This window comes from Eumetopias jubatus, unplaced genomic scaffold (assembly GCF_037043125.1).
Source record: "Eumetopias jubatus isolate StellerSeaLion01/CBP00866 unplaced genomic scaffold, mEumJub1_p1.0 scaffold_3, whole genome shotgun sequence".
Classification (NCBI taxonomy): Eukaryota; Metazoa; Chordata; class Mammalia; order Carnivora; family Otariidae; genus Eumetopias; species Eumetopias jubatus.
The window spans coordinates 127,685,874-127,709,993 of NW_028274809.1; the positions used below are offsets into that span (position 1 = coordinate 127,685,874).

At 33.4% G+C, this 24,120-nt stretch overlaps 1 protein-coding gene across 7 annotated transcripts in view; it reads left to right on the forward strand.

The window, feature by feature from the left end:
- NBEA (neurobeachin) overlaps positions 1-24,120 on the forward strand; it is a 685,632-nt gene that overhangs the window by 185,603 nt on the left and 475,909 nt on the right. For all 7 annotated transcript variants that reach the window (XM_088021800.1, XM_088021804.1, XM_088021803.1 and 4 more), the window contains exons 14-17: positions 4,536-4,615; positions 5,311-5,373; positions 5,474-5,571; positions 9,283-9,375. In XM_088021800.1, the coding sequence (XP_087877926.1) occupies positions 4,536-4,615; positions 5,311-5,373; positions 5,474-5,571; positions 9,283-9,375 (334 nt within the window). The remainder of the gene's footprint in view (positions 1-4,535; positions 4,616-5,310; positions 5,374-5,473; positions 5,572-9,282; positions 9,376-24,120) is intronic.

Sequence of the window (24,120 nt, forward strand, 5' to 3'; positions counted from 1 at the left end):
ACCCACTTACATTCAGGGTAACTATTGAAAGATACGAATTAGTGCCATTGTATTGCCTGTAAGGTGACTGTGACTGTATATTGTCTATGTTCCTTTCTGGTCTAGGTTGCTTTTAGGCTGTCTCTTTGCTTAGAGGACCCCTTTCAATATTTCTTGGAGGGCTGCTTTTGTGTTTGCAAATTCCTTTAGTTTTTGTTTGTCCTGGAAGCTTTTTATCTCTCCTTCTGTTTTCAATGACAGCCTAGCTGGATATAGTATTCTTGGCTGCATATTTTTCTCGTTTAGTGCTCTGAATATATCATGCCAGTCCTTTCTGGCCTGCCAGGTCTCTGTGGATAAGTCTGTTGGCAATCTAATGTTTCTACCATTGTAGGTTACAGATCTCTTTTCCCGAACTGCCTTCAGGATTTTCTCTTTGTCTCTGAGACTTGTAAGGTTTACTATTAGATGTTGGGGTGTTGACCTATTTTTATTGATTTTGAGGGTTGTTCTCTGTGCCTCCTGGATTTTGATGCCTGTTTCCCTCCCCAAATTAGGGAAGTTCTCTGCTATAATTTGCTCCCGAATACCTTCTGTCCCTCTCTCTCATTCTTCTTTTTCTGGGATCCCAATTATTCTAATGTTGTTTCGTCTTATGGTATCACTTATCTCTCGAATTCTGCCCTCGTGATTCAGTAGTTGTTTATCTCTTTTTCTCAGCTTCTTTATTTTCCATTATTTGGTCTTCTATTTCACTACTTCTCTCTTCCGCCTCATTTATCCTAGCAGTTAGAGCCTCCAGTTTTGTGTGCACCTCATTAATAGCCTTTTCGATTTCAACTTGGTTAGATTTTAGTACTTTTATTTCTCCAGAAAGGGTTTCTCTAATACTTCCATGCTTTTTTCAAGCCCAGTTAGTATCTTTAAAATCATCATTCTGAACTCTAATTCCGACATCGTACTGATGTCTGTATTGAGCACATCCCTGGCAGTCGGTACTGCCTCTTGTTCTTTTTGTTGAGGTGATTTTTTCCATCTTGCCATTTTGTCCAGAGGAGAATAGATGAATGAGAGAACAAAATGCTAACAGGGTAACAACGTCCCCAGAAAATATACTCTAAACACATCAGAAAAGACCTGAAACCAGGGGAAAAGAAAGGGAAAGAAAGAAAAAAGAAAAAGAAAAAAAAAAGAAAAAGATAAAAACAAAGAAACAAAAACAAAACAAAACAATATGATCAAATATGATCAGGCTGCTGCATAGATCAGTGCTACACACTAGATTTTGGGCGTATTTTGGTCTGTTAGAAGAAAGTGCCTCCCGAAATTTTAAAGAAAGAAAAGCTTATATATGTACAAAAGTAAGGGTTAATATGATGAAGGGATGGAATATGATTGTAAAGATGAAAATTATAGATTATAGATTATAGATTTTATAAAAGGAATTGATAAGAAGTTGGTTGAAAAAAGAAAGAAGAGGATTTAAAAAAGAAAAAGGGAGAGAATGTGATCAGGCAGGAGACTAGAACAAAGCCATACACTATAGAGATTTAGGGTATATTTTGATCTGTTAGAAGAAACTGTATCTCAGAATTTTAAAGAGAAAACAATATATATAGATAGATAGATAGATATCTATATATACCAAAAATAAGGGTAACTACTATGAAGGGATAGAATATGACTCTAAAAATGAAAAATAAAAAAGATTTTTTAAAAGGATTGATAAGATGGTTGAAAAAGGGAAAAAGAAAAATTTTTAAAAAAAGTTAAAAAAATGAACTTTGAAAGATTAAAGAATCATGGTAAAAAAGCCATGAATGATATATGCAGTATTCTCCTAGCGCTGGAGTTCTGCCATTTACATTGATTGGTAAACTTAGTCTTGACTGGCTGTTCTTGCTGATCTTCTGGGGGAGGGGCCTGTTGCCGTGGTTCCCAAATGTCTTTGCCGGAGGCGGAATCGCTCTGCCCTTGCCAGTCCGGCTAAGTAATCTCCGGTTTGCTTTCCGGAGCTTTTGTTCCTGCAAGCTTTCCGAACAGCTTTGGAGGACCAGCATGAAAATGGCAGCCTCCCAATCTCTGCCCCGGAGGAGCCGAGAGCGCAGGTCCCCACTCCTCAGTGCACCCCCAGAGAAAAGCAGTCACTCCCGTCTCCCTGGTCTCTGGCCGCACTCCCCATGCTTACCCGGCCTGTGACCGAGCATTTCTATCTTTGCCACCCGACTCCTTGTGGAGTCTCCAGAGGAAGGGGATTCTCCCCGGGTCTGCTCCTTGTTGGGTCCCTGCTGGTAGAGCAGTGGCTCGACTGTGCTTCGGATCACGGTTTATGGCAACCCCGAGCTGAGAGCCCACTCCTTGGCTCGGTCTCTGTAGCCAGCTTCCCTGCTCCAATACCTGGGAGCTCTGCCACTCTCAGGCACCCCGGTTTTTCTCTGACCCCGAGAGTCCGGAGACCGCACTTTCCCAGCAAGGGTTCCACCCACCGCTTAGCCACTGGAGCACGTCCCCCAGCGGAGCAGACTTCTAAAAGTTACGATTTTGTGCTCCAGGGCTCTATCATTTGCCAGAAATGACCCCATGGAGGCCCCACCTCCGCCATCCATCCTCCTGAATATCGCCTAGGATTCACTTCTCCACACTTCCTACCTTCCAGATAGTGGTCGCTTTTCTGTTCAGAGAGTTGTTGCTATTCTTTTCTTCCATCTGCTGTTGAGTTGTAGGTGTTCAGAATGGTTTGATCCCTTTCTACCTGAAATCCTGAGACCAGATGAAATCTGGGTCTCCTAATCCTCTGCCATCTTGCTCCCCTCTCTACAACCTGGTTTTTAAACTATTGGTAGCCTGAGCTTGAATTTAGTCAGTAGTGGTTATATTTACACAACACAAATCAGAAATCTGCAATTATTTAATCTGATTCATATTAGGACCTCACCCCTCCACTCATGTAGTTCCTTTACTTGCATACCAGTCGTTAATGGGTTTCTCTGCCAGGTTACTGTCAGCGTTCAGTATCTTGACCTAAAGAGTGGTTATACAGGTGTTCATTTTATGCCAATTCATTAGTTTGTACATTTACATCTTCTGTATGTGTGCTATATTTCACAATGAAAAACAGGGTTTTTTTGAGATAGCACGAATAGATGGGGAGGGTCAGAGAGAGAGGGAGAGAGTATCTTAAGCAGGCTCTATGCTCAACGCAGAGCGGGATGCAGGGCTTAGTCTCATGATCCTGAGATAATGACCTGAGCCAAAATCAAGAGTCAGATGCTTAACCAGCGGAGCCACCCAGGCTCCCCCACAATGAAAATCATTTTTAAAAAATTAATACCAAGTGTTGGTAAGGAAGGAAAGGGTATTTTGTACACTATTGGCAATAGTGGAGCCAAAAATGTAGAGAGCAGTCTGGGAAATGAGAAAGAGATTTCTTTTTCAAGAGTAGATGGAATGGATTTTTTGAGTAATAATTTGCATGTAAATATTTGTTGAGTGAATAAAAGATGTTATATATTATACATATAGGGATTTTTATTTTAAAACTTATAAAGAAGCTGTATAAATCCTCATTGCTTCAAGAAAAACTTGATATTTAAGGGCTTTTGTAGTTCTAGTTACATAGTTAAAGGTATAATTTAATTATTGTATACCATGTATATTATATATATTATATATATTGAATAATCTCATTTATTGGTAATTAAATATTTGCAATTAATTACTTTGAAATTTAGGTGTTATGGAATTGATATGTACACTTAAACTATTCACATTCATTTTCATTTATTGACTCGAGAATTTTTTGAGTTTCCACTATAATACATATTTGGTATATACAAGTAACAAGGGGAAAAAAAACTACAAAGCAAATAATTAAAATAGAGTGTCACTTTTTCTGCGCTTTGTTATATAATGTGTGGTGTGAAAATGGAGATGGTCTTTAAGTGAAGAAAGGTTTAATTAAGATGAAAGAAATGTTGGGAAAACTTGGATTTGGGGGAAAAGGGAACCTATTAATTTAATAAAAGTAGGAAAAGTTGTGTGAACACTTGATGATTATACACTTATGAATGGATGGTACTATGTTATAATTTTTTAAAAAGTAATTGTTGGGCACCTGGGTGGCTCAGTTGGTTAAGCAACTGCCTTCGGCTCTGGTCGTGATTCTGGAGTCCCGGGATCGAGTCCCATGTCAGGCTCCCTGCTCAGCAGGGAGTCTGCTTCTCCCTCTGACCCTCCCCCCTCTCATGCTCTCTGTCTCTTATTCTCTCTCTCAAATAAATAAATAATAAAAAAATCTTAAAAAAAATAAAAAGTAATTCCTTTCCCCAAATCTGACATTTGGTGAATAATTTGAAATTACCAAAATCTGAAACTTAATGTTTGAATCCTCTGATATAATTGAAATGGTATAGCATTAATACTAACAAATATTATAATCCTAATAAATACAACTTGTAAAGAATTCCATAGTATTCCAACATAATTGCATTAAGCTTATTTAGTATCATGGTTTTTTTTGCTTTTTTTTTTTCTTTATGTTTTCTGTTTTATTCTAGATGGTCCCCGGCCATCACAAAAGGAAATTATATCACTACGGGCATTTATGCTACTTTTTCTGAAACAGCTCATACTAAAGGTAAAATAATTTTACATTATTTAGAATTGCAATATATTAGATGAAGAGGAATTTTTGACATTGTTTAAAATCAATATTGTAAAATTAGCAGTAACTATTTTTCATTTATGAATAGCTTTCGAAATCCTAAAGTAAGTCTTAGGGTTAACTTTCATTAAACTTCACTTTTTGTTAATCCTCTTTGAGATCATCCATTTTAAGAGGTATAGGAAATGGACAAGGAACATATGCATAAGATATGAGCATAAAGTTTTATTCCAGAAAATGGTCTGTGTACCTGTATGAGAAGACTTACATTATGTATTTTATCACAGTAGGATTTTTAAAAGATTAAGATAAAGAAAAATGGAAAATAAAGGTAAAATATACATCAATTGGTTCTATAAAGTTTTGCATTATTTTAAAAAAGAATAAATGGTTAGAAAATAGTAATATGAACAGTTAGATGATCAAAATATACTTACTTTTGATAGTGATGATCAATCAAATATTGGCCTTAAAAGACTAGATACAGTTTTCCAAATATTTACTTATTTAAGTGGAAATAATATAGTCTATGAATTATGAAATACTTAAAGATTTTAATGAAAACATCACTACTTTTAGTTGTTCTTATTTTCTTTTAAAATGATCATTTGATGCCTGTCTTTAAAGTTTTAGTTTTAGATTTAAATATATATATTTTTTTAAATTAGGATCGAGGGGTCAAGGAAGATGAACTTCAGAGTATATTAAATTACCTACTTACCATGCATGAGGTAGGACATGGTCTGGGTCTTCTATTTTAATTATTTTATGCAAAGTACTAGAATAACATATCAACTAAAGAAATTTGTTTTTGGTGATCCTTATATGCAGGATGAAAATATTCATGATGTGTTACAGTTACTAGTGGCTTTAATGTCAGAACACCCAGCCTCAATGATACCAGCATTTGATCAAAGAAATGGAATAAGGTATGATTATAATATTAGCATTACTAGTAGACTTTAATTGAGTACAGTTGTGCTTTCTAGAATAACTCCTACTCTAGGAACTTTTGAATAAATACAGCAAAATCTTACACACAAGAAGGGAATAAATGGAGAAAGCTAGTATTAATCTTCTAATACTCCAGCTGATAAACTATTTAGAGAATGGGTCTTGGTCTCAAGAATAGTATTTAAATTGTGATGCTGTAGTAAAGATATTTCAGTTAGTGTGAAGAACAATTTTTTTTTTTGTAGGAAGACAAGAAACATGGTATATTTCAGCAAAAGAGAGCACAGGAAAATTGTATGAATTTAGGCTCAAGAACTAGATAGTGACCAGATTTGGAAGATACTGGCCACATAATAGAAAGAGATTTAGATCTTATTCTGTTTATGATGATAAAAAGTATTTTGAATGGGGTACTGATTTGCTAAGATTTCCATTTTGTTAGATTTATAGTCAGCAGTGTGGAAAATGAACTGGAGAGGGATAAAACTGATGTAGCAAAATAAGTAGAGAGATTATTTTATTCATCAGTATTAGGGACGATGAGTTAGGACAGTGGCAATGTAGTTGGAGCAAGAGGACAAAACCAAAAGAGTTTGAAGACTAAGTTTAGTTAGAATGATTGTAAGTAATTATGTAGGTAAGTGAAAAATAGTTCCTTGATTAGTATTCTTATGAACTTCAGCCTATAATCTAGCCCCTTAGGGATTCTCCTTTTTAATTTTTCTGAAGTCTGACTTATTGGAATGAAGAAGAAATCTTTTTTTTTTTAATTTTTATTATGTTAATCACCATATATTACATCATTTGTTTTGGTGTAGTGTTCCATGATTCATTGTTTGTTCATAACACCCAGTGCTCCATGCAGAATGTGCCCTCTTTAATACCCATCACCAGGCTAACCCATCCCCCTACCCTCCTCCCCTCTAGAACCCTCAGTTTGTTTTTCAGAGTCCATCATCTCTCCTGGTTCGTCTCCCCCTCTGACTTAGAGAAATCTTTTAAGCCATGTGCAACTCAGTGAACTTCCACAGTTTGTAAAAGAATTTGGAAATGATATACCTACAAAGGAATTTTATTAGTGCTTCTTTTACTTGGCCATTTATATCAACAAATGACAGTTTTCTAGATTTGAAGGACTTCTTTCCAAATCAGAGAAGCAATCACATCATTTCTTTTTCTTTTTTTTTTTTCTTTTTTTACAAAATCACATCATTTTTGTTGGTTGTTCTGTTTGAGTTATCACTGTGATCTTTGAGTTTACAAACCTTGGAGTTGCTACTCTATTTGAAGAAGAGAATTACACATTTAATTATTAAGAACTATAAATATTTTCTTACTATGAGGTTGAACTATATGAAATTGCTGATACTTAACTGTTTACTAAATAATGGCATATTTGGTTCAACCTAATCATAAAATACAGTTATTCTTCTTAAAATATATTTAGACTGAAAAATTAGTATCCTTGACCTTAGATCCTAGTATCTCTTTTATTTATTATATCAACTGATAAGTGAATCAATTAAAAATGTCCTCATCATCCTTGTGAATGATACCAGGCTTAGATTGGTTAATATGAAATTCAGACACAAAATTCTGCATTACTTTGACAGAGTGAAAATATGATCTTACAAAGGAGAATGATAATTGGTTAGATCTTTAGGGGGCTGAAATAGTGATTTATATGTATAGTATGAGTGGAATGATTAGATACAATGAATACCAAGGCCTGGTTGCTCATGACTGAAATCTACTAAACATGTCCTATTATTACCAGTGTGTTCAAAACAGTGACAAAGATGGAAGGTTTTCTCCTTCAGTTTTTCCATTTTAAAAAAAATGTGGAGAATGTAGGCTTTGACTAAAGATATGGAAAAAATAGGCTTATTAGATAGAACACTTAAAGGTCTGTATCTTAGAAAGATAGATACTCAAGTATAGCAGTTATATATAAAATATTTTCTGGGGAAAATTCTGATAAATTGTCATTTATATACACTAATAACTGAATGCAAAGAATGAAAATTCTGGTGACATTTTAACTGGCTTTAAGAAAGACCATGTGATAATACAACATTGAACTGAGCAGCTAAAAATGTGATATTTTTATATCTGAAAATCTTAAAAAAAAGAATACATAAGTACTTGTCTCAAGTGATTTAGATCATTTGCTGGCTTAATATAATAAGCTCAAGCAGATTAATTAGGATTCACTTAACTTATGATATTTCAGGTAAATAGTCATTAACTGATATGTCAGTAAATTTCTTAGGCTGTGAGCTTTTACTTTGGTTCTCAAGATTATTTTTACTGTTGAATGTTCTTTCTCATGATTTCCTGACTAGTTCTTTTTCTTGCATGTATAACTTTCCTATTCTCATACCTTTTTTTTTTAATTACTGATCTTGGTTCATAAAAGTTCTGAAGATAGATTTCAATGTAAATACATATTTAGGAACATGAGGCTTTTGAAAAAAATCATCTTCTAAAGGAAATGGTAACTAATGTTTATCTCAGTCTGTTCTTTAGTAGAGTAACACACAAATAAAAAGCAATATCAACAATATTTATTTTATTTTTTAATAGTATAAGCTACTGTTAAGACAGACGTGACTAGCTTTAAGTAATTTGTTCCCTTTTGTTAATGTCACTGAAACGATATAAAAATTATACTGTACCTACTAATACCAACTTTTTGTTTAGCCTCAGTTACTTCATCTTGAAACATAAAATGACACTTTATTTTTAAAAAAGACTTAATACAATAAAGTACATCCTAATTTTATAGTCACCACTACCACTTTCAAAGAACTTTCTTAAATTCTAGAATTAGTTGCAAAAGAATATAGTTATTATTGTTCCCTACTACCTTATAGAAAAAATATTTACTTTTATGTTTTGGAAAAAACACAAGATAAAAATTTTTTAATATTTATGAAAATTATAATGGCTATAGCCCTGTTCTTACATCATATTCAGATGACTGTATATATTAGGTTGGGTTATATGTTAGTAGAGACTTCTTTGCTCCATGTAATAGAAAACTTCTCAAACCAATTTAAGTAAAAACAGAATAATCTCATTAGGGTAAGAACAAGGAATTGGAAAGCTATAAGGAAACAACTTTGCTTTCTCTGCTACTTCCTATATGGTCGCTTTATTCTTTTGTGTATAGACTCGTCTCTGTGAACAAAACCAGTCTGCCTTATAGTTTCTGTTTTAAATAATTTTCTAATTCAAGAGCCCAGAAAGTACTAGATATTGTTTCTCAGATCTCACTCCAAATGCTCAGAAAAGAGAAATAATTGGGCAAGTATCTATCCATGGTCCAATTAGCTATAAACAAGACAAAAAGGTCATCAAGTAGAAATGTCAGGGGCAGTTCTAACAGAAGGGGAAATACAGCCTAACTAAGCATGTATCTTAAAATAGAATTTTTTTTTCAATATGCTAGAAGTCAATACTTATGAGCAACAAATCACTTTGAACTTTTGAGTATTTATTTGAAGGCCAAGTTTAAAGAAATATTAGTAAAATGTACTAATTTTTAATTTTTCCAAAGAATTTAAAATCCTGAAAGGTACTTTATATTTTTTATATTTATAATTCATTGTAAAGTATATAGTGCTTATATTTTAATATTTGTAAGTGCTTAAAATGTTTATTTATTTCTCTGTTTTTTTTAGAGTAATCTACAAATTATTGGCTTCTAAAAGTGAAAGTATTTGGGTTCAAGCTCTGAAGGTTCTGGGATACTTTCTGAAGCATTTAGGTCACAAGTAAGTTGATGTTTTTCATAATGAATTGTGGAAATATCTATTGAAATTGTATTTTTAGTAGTTTCATATCTAATGGAACATGAAATTTGACTTGAATAATCTTAGAGCAGAAAATAATAGCTTCCTGTTGTAAAAGTTGTAAAACTGTTTTATAAAAGAATGTTTATTAATAGATTATAGAACAAATTCACAATTTAAATAATAGAGTTTATTTTTGTTTGCTGAAAGAAAATACTGTTCATTTTAAAGATATAAGAAAATATTTCATCAAATAAAACAAAACACTTCATAGATATGATTTTAATGAAAACTTTCCTGACAGGGAATACCATGTATATGAGACTTGCTCTTTTGCTTACATGCTAAGCCAGTATTTTATTATTTGTATTTTTTTTCTAACATTGAGGCTTATTTTTTCTTGTGATTTAAATATCCTAGAATATTTCTTTTTTCCCTAAAGTCCAGACTTTAGATACTTTTAAATGTCATTTGCTGATATAATGAATGTTTTTCATATTATGTTGTCCAGTGCAAAATTATTCTTTTTAAAATTCATTTTCTATACAAATGAGCCCAAGAAAGTATCATTTAATTATTGCTAGATGGGATTCCTCTCAAAACCTCACTGTTGCTGTTTCTTTTTGGTGCTTAAATTTATGAAGAGTTTATTGATAACACTGATAAAAACTACACAAGATCCAGATAAGACATCTCTAACATGCTAAATAGTTTGAAAGACTAGATTGCTTTTTATTTTGTTACCAAATCAGTAGTCAAGTAAAGGAGAATAGACATATTACAAATATAGGAAATAGTTCAACAAAGCCTGGATTGTAGGAAAGAATTATGAATATATGAGGAACTGTAAATATACTAGTTGATTGAATACTGAGAGTGAAAGCACATGTACTTTTAATATTAAGAGAGAAGGACTACTCATGTAACTGGTTAAGTAAAAGAAATTGACTAGGAGAAATTAAATAAAGGATTCTAGCCCTAGATGCAACCTCTTAAAAATTATTAAGAAAACACATTTAAAAATATAGCAATGTGGAAAAGATAAGCAAAACTAATCTGCAGATGAGAACACTCACTGGAAAAATATTGTTATAGAGTACATAATAATTGTGATTAGAAATTTTACTGTAAGTTTAAAAAGTAAGGAATGAATTGCTCTGAGGAAGGATTACTACTAAGCAGAAATTCAAGAAGTTGGAAGACATGGTAGGGTAACACAGAAGTGTTGGATCATGGACTTTTAAAAGTCTTTGGAGGAAAGTTTCTATTTTTGTTGAAGAAAAAAAATTTGTACAAATAAAAATGAAATCAGAGGAAGCCTGAAGGAAGATAAATTGTGTGGTTGGCATAGTAAGAGACACAGAAGATAAAAATGAAAAGAAAGCAAATAATATGTATTGAGGGAAATAGAAGAGTTCAGAAGGATCAAAGAGAAAATGATTGATATAGAAAGCACAGAAATTCCGACAATGGTGTAAATTGAGTTCCCAAATAAGAAAAGCAGAACAATGGAACTAAACAAATATTTAAAGCTATAATTCAGTGAAGTCCTAATGTAAGATTTTGCCATCCATATTAAAAAGTCAGGCTGTGTACCAGGGAGAATTTTCCTAGAATGGTCAGCACAAAAGTAAACTATTGGATTTAAATGTAAGTCAAGAATCCTTTTTCAGCAGTGTGCAAATAGGGGGAAATTTGAGTTGGGCTTCAGACTTTTCTGCAATGTTTTTCAATAAAGAAAACAGAGCAACACCCATAGGATATTGAAGTGAAGAAAATGGGAGCCTAAGTATCGTTTAAGTAAAAAGGATGCTGCCAAACAATTTTTAACCATACAAGAAATTGTTTTTCTGAATAATTATTGAGAAAATTTCTGGGACAAAGTTCAGCCAGTCAGGATGACTGGACACACTATAGCTAAGTACTACTGGTGAACACCGAATGAATTTAACAGTGAAACTAAGCCTAAAACAAACGTTTGAATTAGAGTGACAGACCAGAAATTACTTTTATAGGCCCTATTAATGCAGAAATGCTATAGTTATAACGAATTGGGAAAGGACTGAGGAAAGACAGAAAGTAGAGTAAATCCAAAGAGTCAAAGGTTATCCATAAGAACCTTACAAATGAAATATTAGAAACACAGGCTTACTGACTAAAATTAGATGACACAGGAGAGATGAAAAATTAAGAATAAATATATTGAATTTATCATTGCTCATAATGGGGAAATACACTTTCTAAACACATAGAGGCCTTCTTATTCCTTTACAGTTAAAGAGATAAGAAATTTGGTGAATTTATAAGAACTGTATAAATAAAACTAAGAATAATATGTGTAATGGAATCTTTAAAAATCTATTAAGTATGACATATCTAACATCAAACATCTGCCATAAAAATAAATGTAAAAGTTTTTGTATTTTAAGGAAAAAAAAGTTCATCACAGTAATAAAATGCAGATCTATAAGCAAGAAACATACTAAAATAAAGTGATTTAGAAAGGCTGAAAATTAAAGGGTACCTAAAGGTTATACCACATATATACAAATGAAAAAAACAGGAATCATGATCTCAGCATTGGACAAATTAGAAGTCAAGCCAGAAAGCCGTAAATAACATAAAGAAGGACACACAATGTTAAAGGGTGAAACTTTCATGAAAAGGAAATTATAGGAGAAATAATATGGTTACCATTAGTTTAAAACATTAAAATGGTTTTTATTTCACCTATCTTGGTTCATAAAAAATCAAGGGAGAAAGTAACATAAATAACAAGGTAAATCTGATTAATATAGCTTGAAGTCTGTATCATGTTAATAAAGAAAATAACTTCAATGCCATGGAACATTTATGAAAATTTGCCATGGCATAGCAGACATCAAAGAAAAATTCTAAAACGTAAAAACAAAACAGATAAGGTTGTCTTATTAACATACAGTAAAGAAAATAGGAGCAAAATCTGAAACCAAAATTTCTTCTACCTAGAAATTTAAAATTTATTAAACAACTTTTGTGTCAAAGAGAAGATGCACACGAAGTGCAGATTTTTTTTCAGGATTTAATTTTATTTTATTTTTCATCATGGTAAGTGTACTCTTTAATCCCATCCCCTATTTTCCCCATCCCCCTCACCCACCTCCCCTCTGGTAACCATCCGTTTATTTTCTATAGTTTAGAGTCTTGGTTTGTCTCTCTCTTTTCCTTTGCTTGTTTTATTTCTTAAATTTCGCATATGAGTGAGATCATATGGTATTTGTCTTTCTCTGATTTATTTTGCTTTGCTTTATACTCTCTAGCTCTATCCATGTTATTGCAAATAGCAAGATATCATTTTTTATGGAAAAATAATATTCCATTGTGTATATATACCACATCTTCTTTATCCATTCATCTATCAGTGGACACTGGGCTGCTTCCTTAGTTTGACTATTGTAAATAATGCTGCAGTAAACATAGGGGTGCATGTATACCTTTTTGTATTTTTGGGGTAAATACCCAGCAGTGCAATTCCTGGATCATAGTATAGTTATGTTTTTAATTTTTTGAGCAAATTCCATGCTGTTTTCCACTGTGGCTGCACCAGTGTGCATTACCATCAACAGTGCAAGAGGGTTCCTTTTTCTCCACATTCTCACCAACACCTCTTTCTTGTGTTTTTGATTTTAGCTATTCTGACAGGTATGAGATGATATCTCATTGTAGTTTTGATTTGCATTTCCCTGATAATGAGTGATACTGAATATCTTTTCAAGTATGTGTTGGCCATCTGTATGTCTTCTTTAGAGAAATGTCTGTGCATGTCTTCTGCCCATTTTTAACTGGATTATCTGTTTCTTAGGTTGAATTATATCAGTTCTTTATATATTTTGGATATTAACCCTTTATCGGATATGTCATTTGTAAATATCTTCTCCCATTCTGTGGGTTGCCTTTTAGTTTTGTTGATTGTTTCCTTCGCTGGGCAGAAACTTTTTATTTTGATGTAGTCCCAATAGTTTAGTTTTGTTTTTATTTCCCTTGCCTCAGGAGACATATCTAGAAAAATGTTGCTATGGCTGATGTCAGAGAGATTATTACCTGTCTCTCTTCTAGCAGTTTCATGGTTTCAGGTCTCACATTTAGGTCTTTAATCAATATCAACTTTGTTTTTGTGTATGATGAAAGAAAGTGGTCCAGTTTCATTGTTTTGCATGTGGCTTTCCAGTTTTTCTAACACCATTTGTTGAAAAAGCTGTCAGTTTCCCACTGTATATATTCAGTCCTCCTTTGTTGATTACAAAGTCAATGTACAGAAATTTGTTGCATTCCTATACACTAAGAATGAAGCAGCAAAAAGTGAAATTAAGAAAGCAATCCCATTTACAGTTGTACCAAAACAATAAAATATCTAGGAATAAAACTTAACTGAAGAGGTGAAAGACCTGTACTCCAAAAACTATAAAACACTGATGAAAGAAATTCAAGAATATGCAAAGAAATGGGAAGACATTCCATACTCATGAATTGGAAAAACAATATTGTTAAAATGTATTACTCAAAACAATCTATAGATTTAATGCAATCCCTATCAAAATACCAAAAGCATTTTCACAGAACTAGAACAAATAATTCTAAAACTTGTAGGGAACCGCAAAAAACCAGACCCCAAATGGACAAAGCAGTCTTGAAAAAGAAGAACAAAACTTGGAGGTATTACAATTCCAGATTTCAAGTTATATTACAAAGTAATTAAAACAGTATAGTACTGGCATGAAAATAGATACATAGATCAATAGAATACAATGGAAAACCCAGAAATAAACCCACAATTATATGGACCAACTGCAGAATATTAAAAAAACAACTTCAAGAAAACCTATGAGATACAGCCAAAGAAGTGCTTACGGGAATATCCATAGTTATAGAGCAATAAAAAGAAAACACAGAAAAAAATTAAAATATATAAGTTAGGAAAAGAATAACCAAATAAATGGAAGGTAGTAATTAATAAATAGAAAAGTAGGAATTAATGATTCTCAGGGCACAGAAAATCATTTAAAAAGCTGATTTTTTAAAACTCATGATCTAGATGGATAAATCATTATTAAATAAGAAGGGCAAAAGTATTAATGTACAAAATAAATTACAATTTCCATAATTAATATACAAACAGAAAATTAAAAGAATTTTACATGATAATTTTGCCCAGCTTTTCCTAGAAATTGATAAGACAACCTAGTGGAAAAAGAGGAAAAGGATATGAATGAATGGTTGGCTCATAGAGGAGAATATGCATGGCACATAAACATTTGAAAAGAATGGAGTCCTACTTGTAATAAGGGAAATATGGGGACGCTGGGTGGCTTAGTTGGTTAAGCGCCTGCTTTTGGCTCAGGTAATGATTCCAGGGTCTTGGGATCTAGTTCCCCATCGGGCTCATTGCTCAGCGGGGAGCCTGCTTCTCCTTCCTGCTGCTCCCTCTGCCTGTGCTCTCTCTCTGACAAGTAAATAAATAAAATCTTTAAAAAAGGGGGGGTCAAATCTAATCTGAAACCAAAGTAAGACATCAATATATTAGATTGTTTATGGCAGAGCAAGCATTCTCACACATTGCTAACTGGAGCATTAATTGGTATAGTCCCATTTGGAATGCAGTGTTAGTTTTGATCAGTGTCTGTCAAAATTACAAACAAATAGACTTTTTACCCCAGCAGTTTATCGCTTATACCCATGTGAAAACATGACTCTTCAGAGTTATTCATTTTTCTGTTGTTTATAAATCGTAAATGTTAGGAGAAATCTTAAATTTCTATTAATAGGGGATTTGTTAAATAATGTATGGCTCATTCATTAAATAGAATGCCATGCAGTTGTAAAACAAAACTCATGAGATAACTCTTAGTATATTGATATCACAATTACATTGTTGCATGATTAAAAACAAATAGTATAGATGAGTATGTACTGGGTGTGATTTTGTATAAAAAAGAGGATATAAGAATTTAGCACTTCCTATATTACATTAAGAAAATCTAGAAGGGTATGTAAGAAACAAGAAACTAAGAACAGTGGCTCCTAGGGGCGCCTAGGTAGCTCAGTTGGTTAAGCGTTTGCCTTCAGCTCAAGTCATGATCCCAGTGTCCTGAGATCATCCCTGACATTGGGCTCCCTGCTTCTCCCTCTCCCTCTATTGCTCCCCACTGCTTGTGCTCTCTCACGCTCTCTGTCAAATAAATAAGATCTAAAAAAAAAAAAAAAAAGAACAGTGGCTCCTAATGGGGAGTTGATAGAAATGAAGGTGGATGTGGATCAATTTAATTTTTTAAGCATGTGAATGTTAACCTATTGATATAATTTTTAAATAATAACATTGTTTAGAAAAAACTACAAATATTTTTAAAATAACAAGCAACTTAAAATCTTGGAAGAATTTTCATTCAATATTTTATTGATGGAGTTGAATAAAATCAATGACTGATTAGTTAAAATGAGGCGTTCTTGATTGGTACAATCATGTAAAAGGACTGAGGTAACACTGAATATAAGTGTTTTCTTAATTACTTAGCTACACAGGGGATTAAGTCCAAATGATTTCTATCAATATGCTAATAAAATTAAATCTAAATGTAAAATATAACATTTAAAACAAAGTATGTATTAGTTGATAGTTAATAGAGATAATGGTTAGTAAAATACACGTAATTCATTGCCTTTCAATTTGGACTGCATAGGTTTGGATCCTGGCTTAGTCACAAATTTTCCGAATAGTTTTGGAAACATCCTTGAGCCTCAATTTTTACCCTATAAATGAGTAAAACCATACTGCTTCCCTCACTGAGTTTTAAAAATAATGATAAAGTAGATTTAAGATGGTTAATCACAGTGTATTGCAATGTGATAATTTAAATTGTTAACAAAAAGGTAATAGGTACAATATAACATGTAGTTCTGATAAAAGCAGAGCATATCTTCAATATATTTATCTTAAATATAAAGCTTAAGTATGAAATACTAGCAGCATTCAGATCAGTGAGATAAGTGTTTCTACTATAATTGTTACTATTAATTATTGTTTAAGATGTGAAAAAATAAAACAGTTATTAGGGAAGAGGAAATAGGTAGTATTTATAAAGAGTTTGAGTATATAACTAAAAACATATGAAAATCATCTCTAAAACTGTTAAAAATGAAATATCACACAAACTCAGTGTCTCATTTGTGTACAGAGCAATTGTCTGTCAGGGAATCTGAGATGGGTCCATAGATGAAGCTAAACTGAAGTCTGGTGGGTTGGTCCCTTGTAACGCCTAGTTTATAATTTCTATCAAGTGCCTGGAATACAGGTTGTTAGATCCATACACTTTAATTGTCAGCTGAACTAGAGATAGGTTTGAAATCTATCATTAAAATTGAGAAGTCTGTTCCCAATAGTATATACAGCTACTCTTCCCTCCTGAGGATGGAACTTAAATCTCCTCTCCTTGAGTGTGAGATGGACTTACTGACTTGCTTCCAAAGGATAGTGAAACCTGGCAGTGATTTTCACTATTAATTAAGGCTAACATCAAGTCATACATCTTCCTGATATGATGTGATCAGAAAGGCATTTCATCTCTGTGGTATTCTTCTAAAAAAAAAATAACCCAATTCCAGTCCAGAGGAAACATCATACATCCCCAAATTGAGGGATATTCTACAAAACACTTGACCAGTACTCTTCAAAATTGTTGAAGGACGTGAAAAAAAAAAAGGAGTGGGAAACTGCTGCAGATCAGAGGAGTTTAAGGAGCTATGATGACTAAATTTGAGGTAGTACTCTGGATTGGATCCTGAACAGAAAAAGGACATTAGGGAAAACTGGTAAAATATGAATAGAAGTCTATAGTATAGTTAATAATATTGTATCTGTGTTGATTTCTTAATTTTGACATATATATCATGATGAGAATAAGATATTAACCTATGGAGAAGCTGGGTGCATAATATATGAGAACTCTCTGTACTATCTTTTTAACTTTCCTGTAAATCTTAAAAATATCCAAAATAAAAAGCTACATAAAAGTGAGAAACTTGGGGCATCCCCAGTTAAGCATCCCAACTCTTGATTTCAGCTCAGGTCATGAAATTGAGGTCAATTTCAGGTCATGAAATTGAGCACCGCGTCAGGCTCTGTGCTCAGCGGGGAGTCTGCTTAAGATTCTCTCTCTCCCTCTGCCCCCCTAAAAAAATTGAGAACCCTAACTTGGATGTATGCTTGAGGAGAAAGCCAAACTTTGGAAGTGGTCTGATTACGGTTATCCTCAGAACAGAATCTAACAAATGATTCAGATAGATGACCAAAATGCCTAAATGGCTATACTGCAATACGGTTATGATAATTTTAACTTGTACAAATTTTAAAACACATGTTATTGAATGTTCACTGTGGAAATAAAAATTCTGAACCAAGTATATTTGTCTGATGTCTTAACTTCAAACCCTGTAACTTCTGGGTGAATTCTCTATTTCTCTATTATTCACACTGTAAATAGATCAACTTACTATCTATAGTGTTAGCCTGTTATACATTGACAGTTGTTTAACCTAATGGTTTATTTCTTTTTGGACTAGTTGAATTAGTCCAGTTTTTCTGGCAGAACCAGTTGTCTGTTTACAAAAAGTAGTGATGTAGGTTCTGGGAGTATGAGAATTGGAAAGGAGTTTCCTTCCCGTCCATTCTCAACTCTAAGCTATTTGGCTTTCTTCAGGCAAATGTTGGTTCCTATGTGTATCTGGGGTAAGAACAGAGAAAATAAGATAACTGGTGCCGGGTTTTCTCTCCCATGGGAATGACAAGCAGCTGAAGGACTATGTTAGAAGCCTAAGGAAAAGACAAAAAGCAGCAAATCTTGAGGGATCACTTTGCTCTGAAAGATCTCTGCCTCTTATTCTCTCTCCTCTGCACCCCCCTCCCTCCTGAGTAATGTTAACATTGACTTCTATGTAAGTGACCACCAGAAGGCCAAGAGGTACCTGAAATGATGGAATAAATCTGCCCTGTCCTTGAACTTGTGGGAGTATAGTGGCTTGGGATGCTGGCTCAGGACTTACAGCAAGCTAAGTTTTGTACTACAGATCAGTATACTTAAAAGGTCTTCTGCCTTACAACACCTGCAGGGATTCCATCACGTAAAAATCACAGCAGTGAGATCTGACCTTAACTGTGTAAAAATGAAAAATAACAACTCACTAAAGGCTAGTAACCAGAAACAGAAGATAAGGGAGAATCATCAAACTATGTACTCACTGAAAGAGAACTAGTGGTGGAGGCTATGGTGGAACCTTTGAATTTTATTTTTAGAAAGAGCAATTGAGATTCAAGTAGAGCACCAAAAATGATAATCTGCCTTGTTAGCTCATGATTTGTTTTCCAGTTTATCCAGATTAGTGGACTGGAAGTTCCCAAAGCATGGACCAAAAATATAAAGTGAAAGAAAAGATAAGGATATACACAATAGGAGACTAAATATGAGTAATAAGAATTCTTGAAGGAGAAAAATAATGGGTGTAACAGGATATCCTGAAACACTTCTTACTACTAAAAATATATAAATTTTGGATATAATACAACAAAAATCCTTTCGGATGTATAGCTGAGCACACAAAAGTAGGTAAATTCTCATATGGCAAAAATGAAAACCAAGTATAATAGAAGAAATAATTCTTAAGAAACAAGATAATATTAAACCATGCAGCTTTAAAAAATAATCAAAAGTAACTTCTGGAAATGAAAAGGTAGTAATTAAAATTAACAACTCCATGGTCATGTTAAACAGATTAGATAAAACTTAAGAATTGGTGCAGTGCCTGGGTGGCTCAGTCAGTTGGGTGTCTGACTCTTGATCTCAGGGTCGTGAGTTTGGGCCCCATGTTGTGCCTACTTAAAAAAATACGAATTGGTGAGCTGGAAGATAGAAATGAAGAAATTATGCAGAATGTAGCATCAAGAGACAGAGATAACAAATAAGATAGGAGGTTAAGAGATGAAAAAAAGAATGAAAGTTTTCATAGAATAAAATACCCGGGAATAAATTTAACCAGGGAGATAAAAGATCTATAAACTGAAAGCTGTAAAACATTGATGAAAAAATTGATTAAGAAATAGGAAGGTATTCTGTGAACAAAGATTGGAAGAATTGATATTGTTAAAATGTCCATACTACCCAAAGCAATCTCCAGATTCAGTGCAATCCTTATAAAAATTCCAATGGCATCTTTCACAGGAATACAACAAATAATCCTAAAATTTATGTGCAACCACAAAAGACCTCAAGGTGCCCAAAGCATGCCCCCTTATGAAGAAGAGGTCATGTAGTGCCAGGGTCCTGATGCTTCAGGGAATGTCTCTGCTGTGTGCTACTTGCTCTCTGTTATGTTTTGGCTGCTCTATCCTTTAGGCTAGTAATCTGCAGAGGCTCTCCTTGCCTCCTGTGGGCAGTGTTTGGTCTCTGGCCAGAATGTGGTGAATTTTAACTAGCTGTGCTCTGGTTTGATTGTAAAATAAGACCTGACATCAACTCCACCAGAACTGAGGTTCTTCAGAATTCACTGGTTGGGAGATATAATGTGGGCAGACATTTGTGCTGGTCTTCTGAGCTCCAGAGAGGCCTGCCTCAATGGGACTGAAGTAAGCTTGACTGAGAAGGACCCAAGTGTCCATCCATCAGCAGATGAATGGACAAAGAAGTTGTGGTGTATACACACACACACACACACACACACACACACACACACACACACACACATACATACACAGTGGAATCTTATTCAGCCATAAAAAAGAATAAAATCTTGCCATTTGCAATGATATGGATGTAGCTAGACAATGTTATGCTAAGCGAAAGAAGTCAGTTGGAGAAAGACAAATATAGGATTTCACTCATGTGGAATTTAAGAGACAAAACAAATGAGCAAAAGAAAAAAGAGTCAAATTGTATTGCAAGGTTATAGTAATCAAACAGTATGGTTCTGGCTTAAAAACAGATGTGGATTAATGGAACAGAGTAGAGAAACCAGAAATAAACCCACATATATGTGGTCCATTAATTTATGACAAAGGAGTGGAGAATCTAGAATGGGGAAAGGACAGTCTCTTCAATAAATGGTATCAGTGGAACTGGACAGCCAAAATCAAAAGAATGAAATTGGACTCCTATTTTATATTATACACAAACATCAGTTCAAAAAGGATTAAAGACTTGAATGTAAGACTTGAAACCACAACACTCCTAGAAGAAAACACAGCAGTAAGCTCCTAGACATTGGTCTTAGCAATGAATTTTTGGATTTGACACCCAAAACAAAAGCAACAAAAGCCAAAATAAATAATCAAGACTACATCAAACTAAAAAGCTCTTGTACAGGAAAGAAAACAATCAATAAATGAAAAGGCAGCCTGCAGAATGGAAGAAAATACTTTCAAGTTATGTATCCGATGAAGGGTTAATACACAAAAGATTTTAAAAATTCATGCAACTCATATGAAAATAAACAATCTGATTAAAAATCATGGGGAGAAGTTCTGAAGTTCCAAAGAAGACATACAAATGGCCAATAGTGAATGAAAAAGGTGCTTAGCATCACTAATCACCAAGAAAATGCAAATAAAAATCACAGTAGATAGATATCATCTCACAGCTTTCAGATGGCTGTCATCGAAAATACAAGAGATAACAAATGTTGGTAAGGTTATGGAGAGAAAGGGAACTTTTGTTCACTGTTGGTGTGAATATAAATTAGTTGCAGCCACTACGGAAAACGGTATGGAGTGTCCTCACAAAATTAAAAATAGAACTACCATACGATCCAGCCATTTTTCTTCTGGGTAGATATCCAAAGGGAAGCAAAAGCATTATCTCAAAGAGATATGTACACTTGTGTTCATTTCAACATTATTTACAAATAGCCAAGACATGGAAGAAACCTATGTATCCACATTTTCTTTACTCATCCATCTGTTGATGGACACATAGGTTGTTTTATATAATAAATAAACATATATATGTAATAGAATGTTATTCAACCACAAAAGGAGGAAATTCTGCCCTTTGCAACAACATGAGTGGATCCTGAGGGCATTATGTTGAGTGAATTAAGTCAGAGAAAAACAAATACTCTATGATCTCATGTGTAGAAACTAGAGAAACCAAACTCATAGAAACAGAACATAGAGGTGGCAAGTAGGGAATGTGGGGAATGGGTGAATGTAGTCAAAAGGTACAAACTGTGAGTTATAAGACAAATAAGTTCTGGGGATATAATGTACAGCATAGCATGGTGACTATAGTTAACAATATTGTATATTTGAAAGTTGCTGAGAGAGTAGATCTTAGAAGTTCTCATCACAGGAAAAACATTTTGTACCTGTGTGGTAATGATGTTAACTCACCTTATAGTGGTAGTCATTTTGCAGTTTATACCTATATCAAATCATTATGTTGTATACCTTAAACTACTACAATGTTATATGTTAGTCATATCTGAATAAAACTGGGGGTGGAAACAAGTTGATAGGCAGTTATAACAAATGTACCTGTCTGTGGGTGAATGTTGGTAGTTAGAGGAAGCCACAAGTACATGGCATATATGGGGCTAGGGGATATATGGGAACTCTCTGTACTTGCTGCTCAGTTTTGCTATACACCTAAAACTACCCTTAAAAAATCTATTTAAAAGAGTATGTGTGGTGGATAAACAGAGGGAAATAAGAAAGTGTTTTCCATAGTGGCTGCAACTAATTTATATTCATACCAACCGTGAACAAAAGTTCCCTTTCTTTCCATATCCTTACCACATTTGTTTTTCATAAGAAAAATTTTTACCTGTATGTTGGGGGTGGGGACTGTGAACGATGGTATGAGTTGAATGTGAAACCTTTCTGTATATTTTTATGTTATTTTTAACAAGGTAAACATTATTTATTTTTAAAGCTAAATGATAAAAATTGGTAGATCAGTATTTAAATAAACTAACATAAGCTTTAACACAAAAAAGTTAATGAGGCTAAAGAGGGGTACCATATAAGGAAAAAGGTACAATTCACCAGGAAGAGAAAATAATTTCAAATGCATTTATACATAACAGCATAGGGGAGGTATAGAAAGCAAAATTGACTAAATTTGAAATAGAAATCAAAGTGGTTTAGAGATTTTAACATACTCTTTTTAAAAGAGCAATCACAAAAAAACTTCACAGTATAAATTTGTACAGAAAATCCAGTGGCTTGATTCATATATACATTCTCTTCAAACACACACAAAACTGGAAAAATTGTCAATTGAAGCCATAAAATTGTCCAAAAATTTAAATTATTGTCATAATGACTTCTCGCCCATAGTGCAATTATGCAAGAAATCAATGATAAAAATTGACCTAAGACAATGGAAATGCAAAATTTTAAATAACCCATAACAAAAAATTATTGTGCATACATTACAAAACGCTTAGAGTCAAAAATATTGAAAATTTTGTACATTTACACTTCTGAGAGTTGGCCTAAGTGGTAGTGGAGGCAACTTACAGCCATAAATATTTTTTATTTTATTTTATTTTTTATTTTTTATTTTATTTTGTATTGTTTTTAAAGAGAGAGAACACACACATACAAGCAAGGGGAGGAGCAGGGAGAGAGGGAGAGAGAATCTCAAGCAGACTCCCTGCTGAGTGCAGAGCCTGATGCAGGGCTCCATCTCAAAACCTTGAGAACATGACCTGAGCTGAAACCAAGAGTTGGACACTTAACTGAGTGGGCCACTGTGGCACCCCTAGCCATAAATATTTATATTAAAAAAAGAAAGGTTTTTTTTTCCCTAGGTTTTATTTTATGCTGACTGTAAGGATAGTTTAATATCAGAATATCCTTTAATTATGATCTCTTTATTAACACATTAAAGAATAGCTATGCAATTACACTAATGGATACAAAATTTTGGGTAAAATTAAATACCCATTCATCATAAGAATTCTTAGGAAACCAGGAACAGATGATTTCTTTAACCTGATAAGGTATATCTACTGGAAACTTACCATAGTCCTATTTAGTAGTAAAATATTAGAAGCATTCCCTTTCAATAAATAATAATTAATGAAAGTCTATTTACACCCCCCCGTTCAAGATCATAATTGAACAATTTATTGACATTCATAGAACAGTCCACCTAAAGTTAGCAAATGACTCTCAAGTATAAAATATATTATGGGCTGGACTATAAAACATAAGACAAGTTTCTATAAATTAAAAAGAATTGAGATCAAACAAAATATTTGACCACAACAAAATTAAATTAAAAATCAACAGCAGAAAGAGATTTGATAAATTGCCTGATATTTGGAAAGTAGACAATACATTTCTAAGAACCCCTAGGTCAAAAAAGACTCACAAAGAAAAATAGAAAATGGTTTGATTTGAATAAAACCACAACATAGAACATACAACCAGAACATATAACAACTTCCTGAATTCCCATGCATTGCTGATAGGAATATAAAATACTCCGGCCATGTTCCATAAGAGTTTTCTGATTTCTTAAAAATGTAACACTTTCTGCATACCCTAGCATTTCCATGCTTGAGTATCCACTCAAGGGAAATGACACCATATGTTCAGACCTATAATTGTGCATGGACGTTCTTAATACCATTATCCATGATAGTTCAAAACTGGAAATAATCCAAAATTCCATCATTCGGTGAATGGAGAAAGTATCA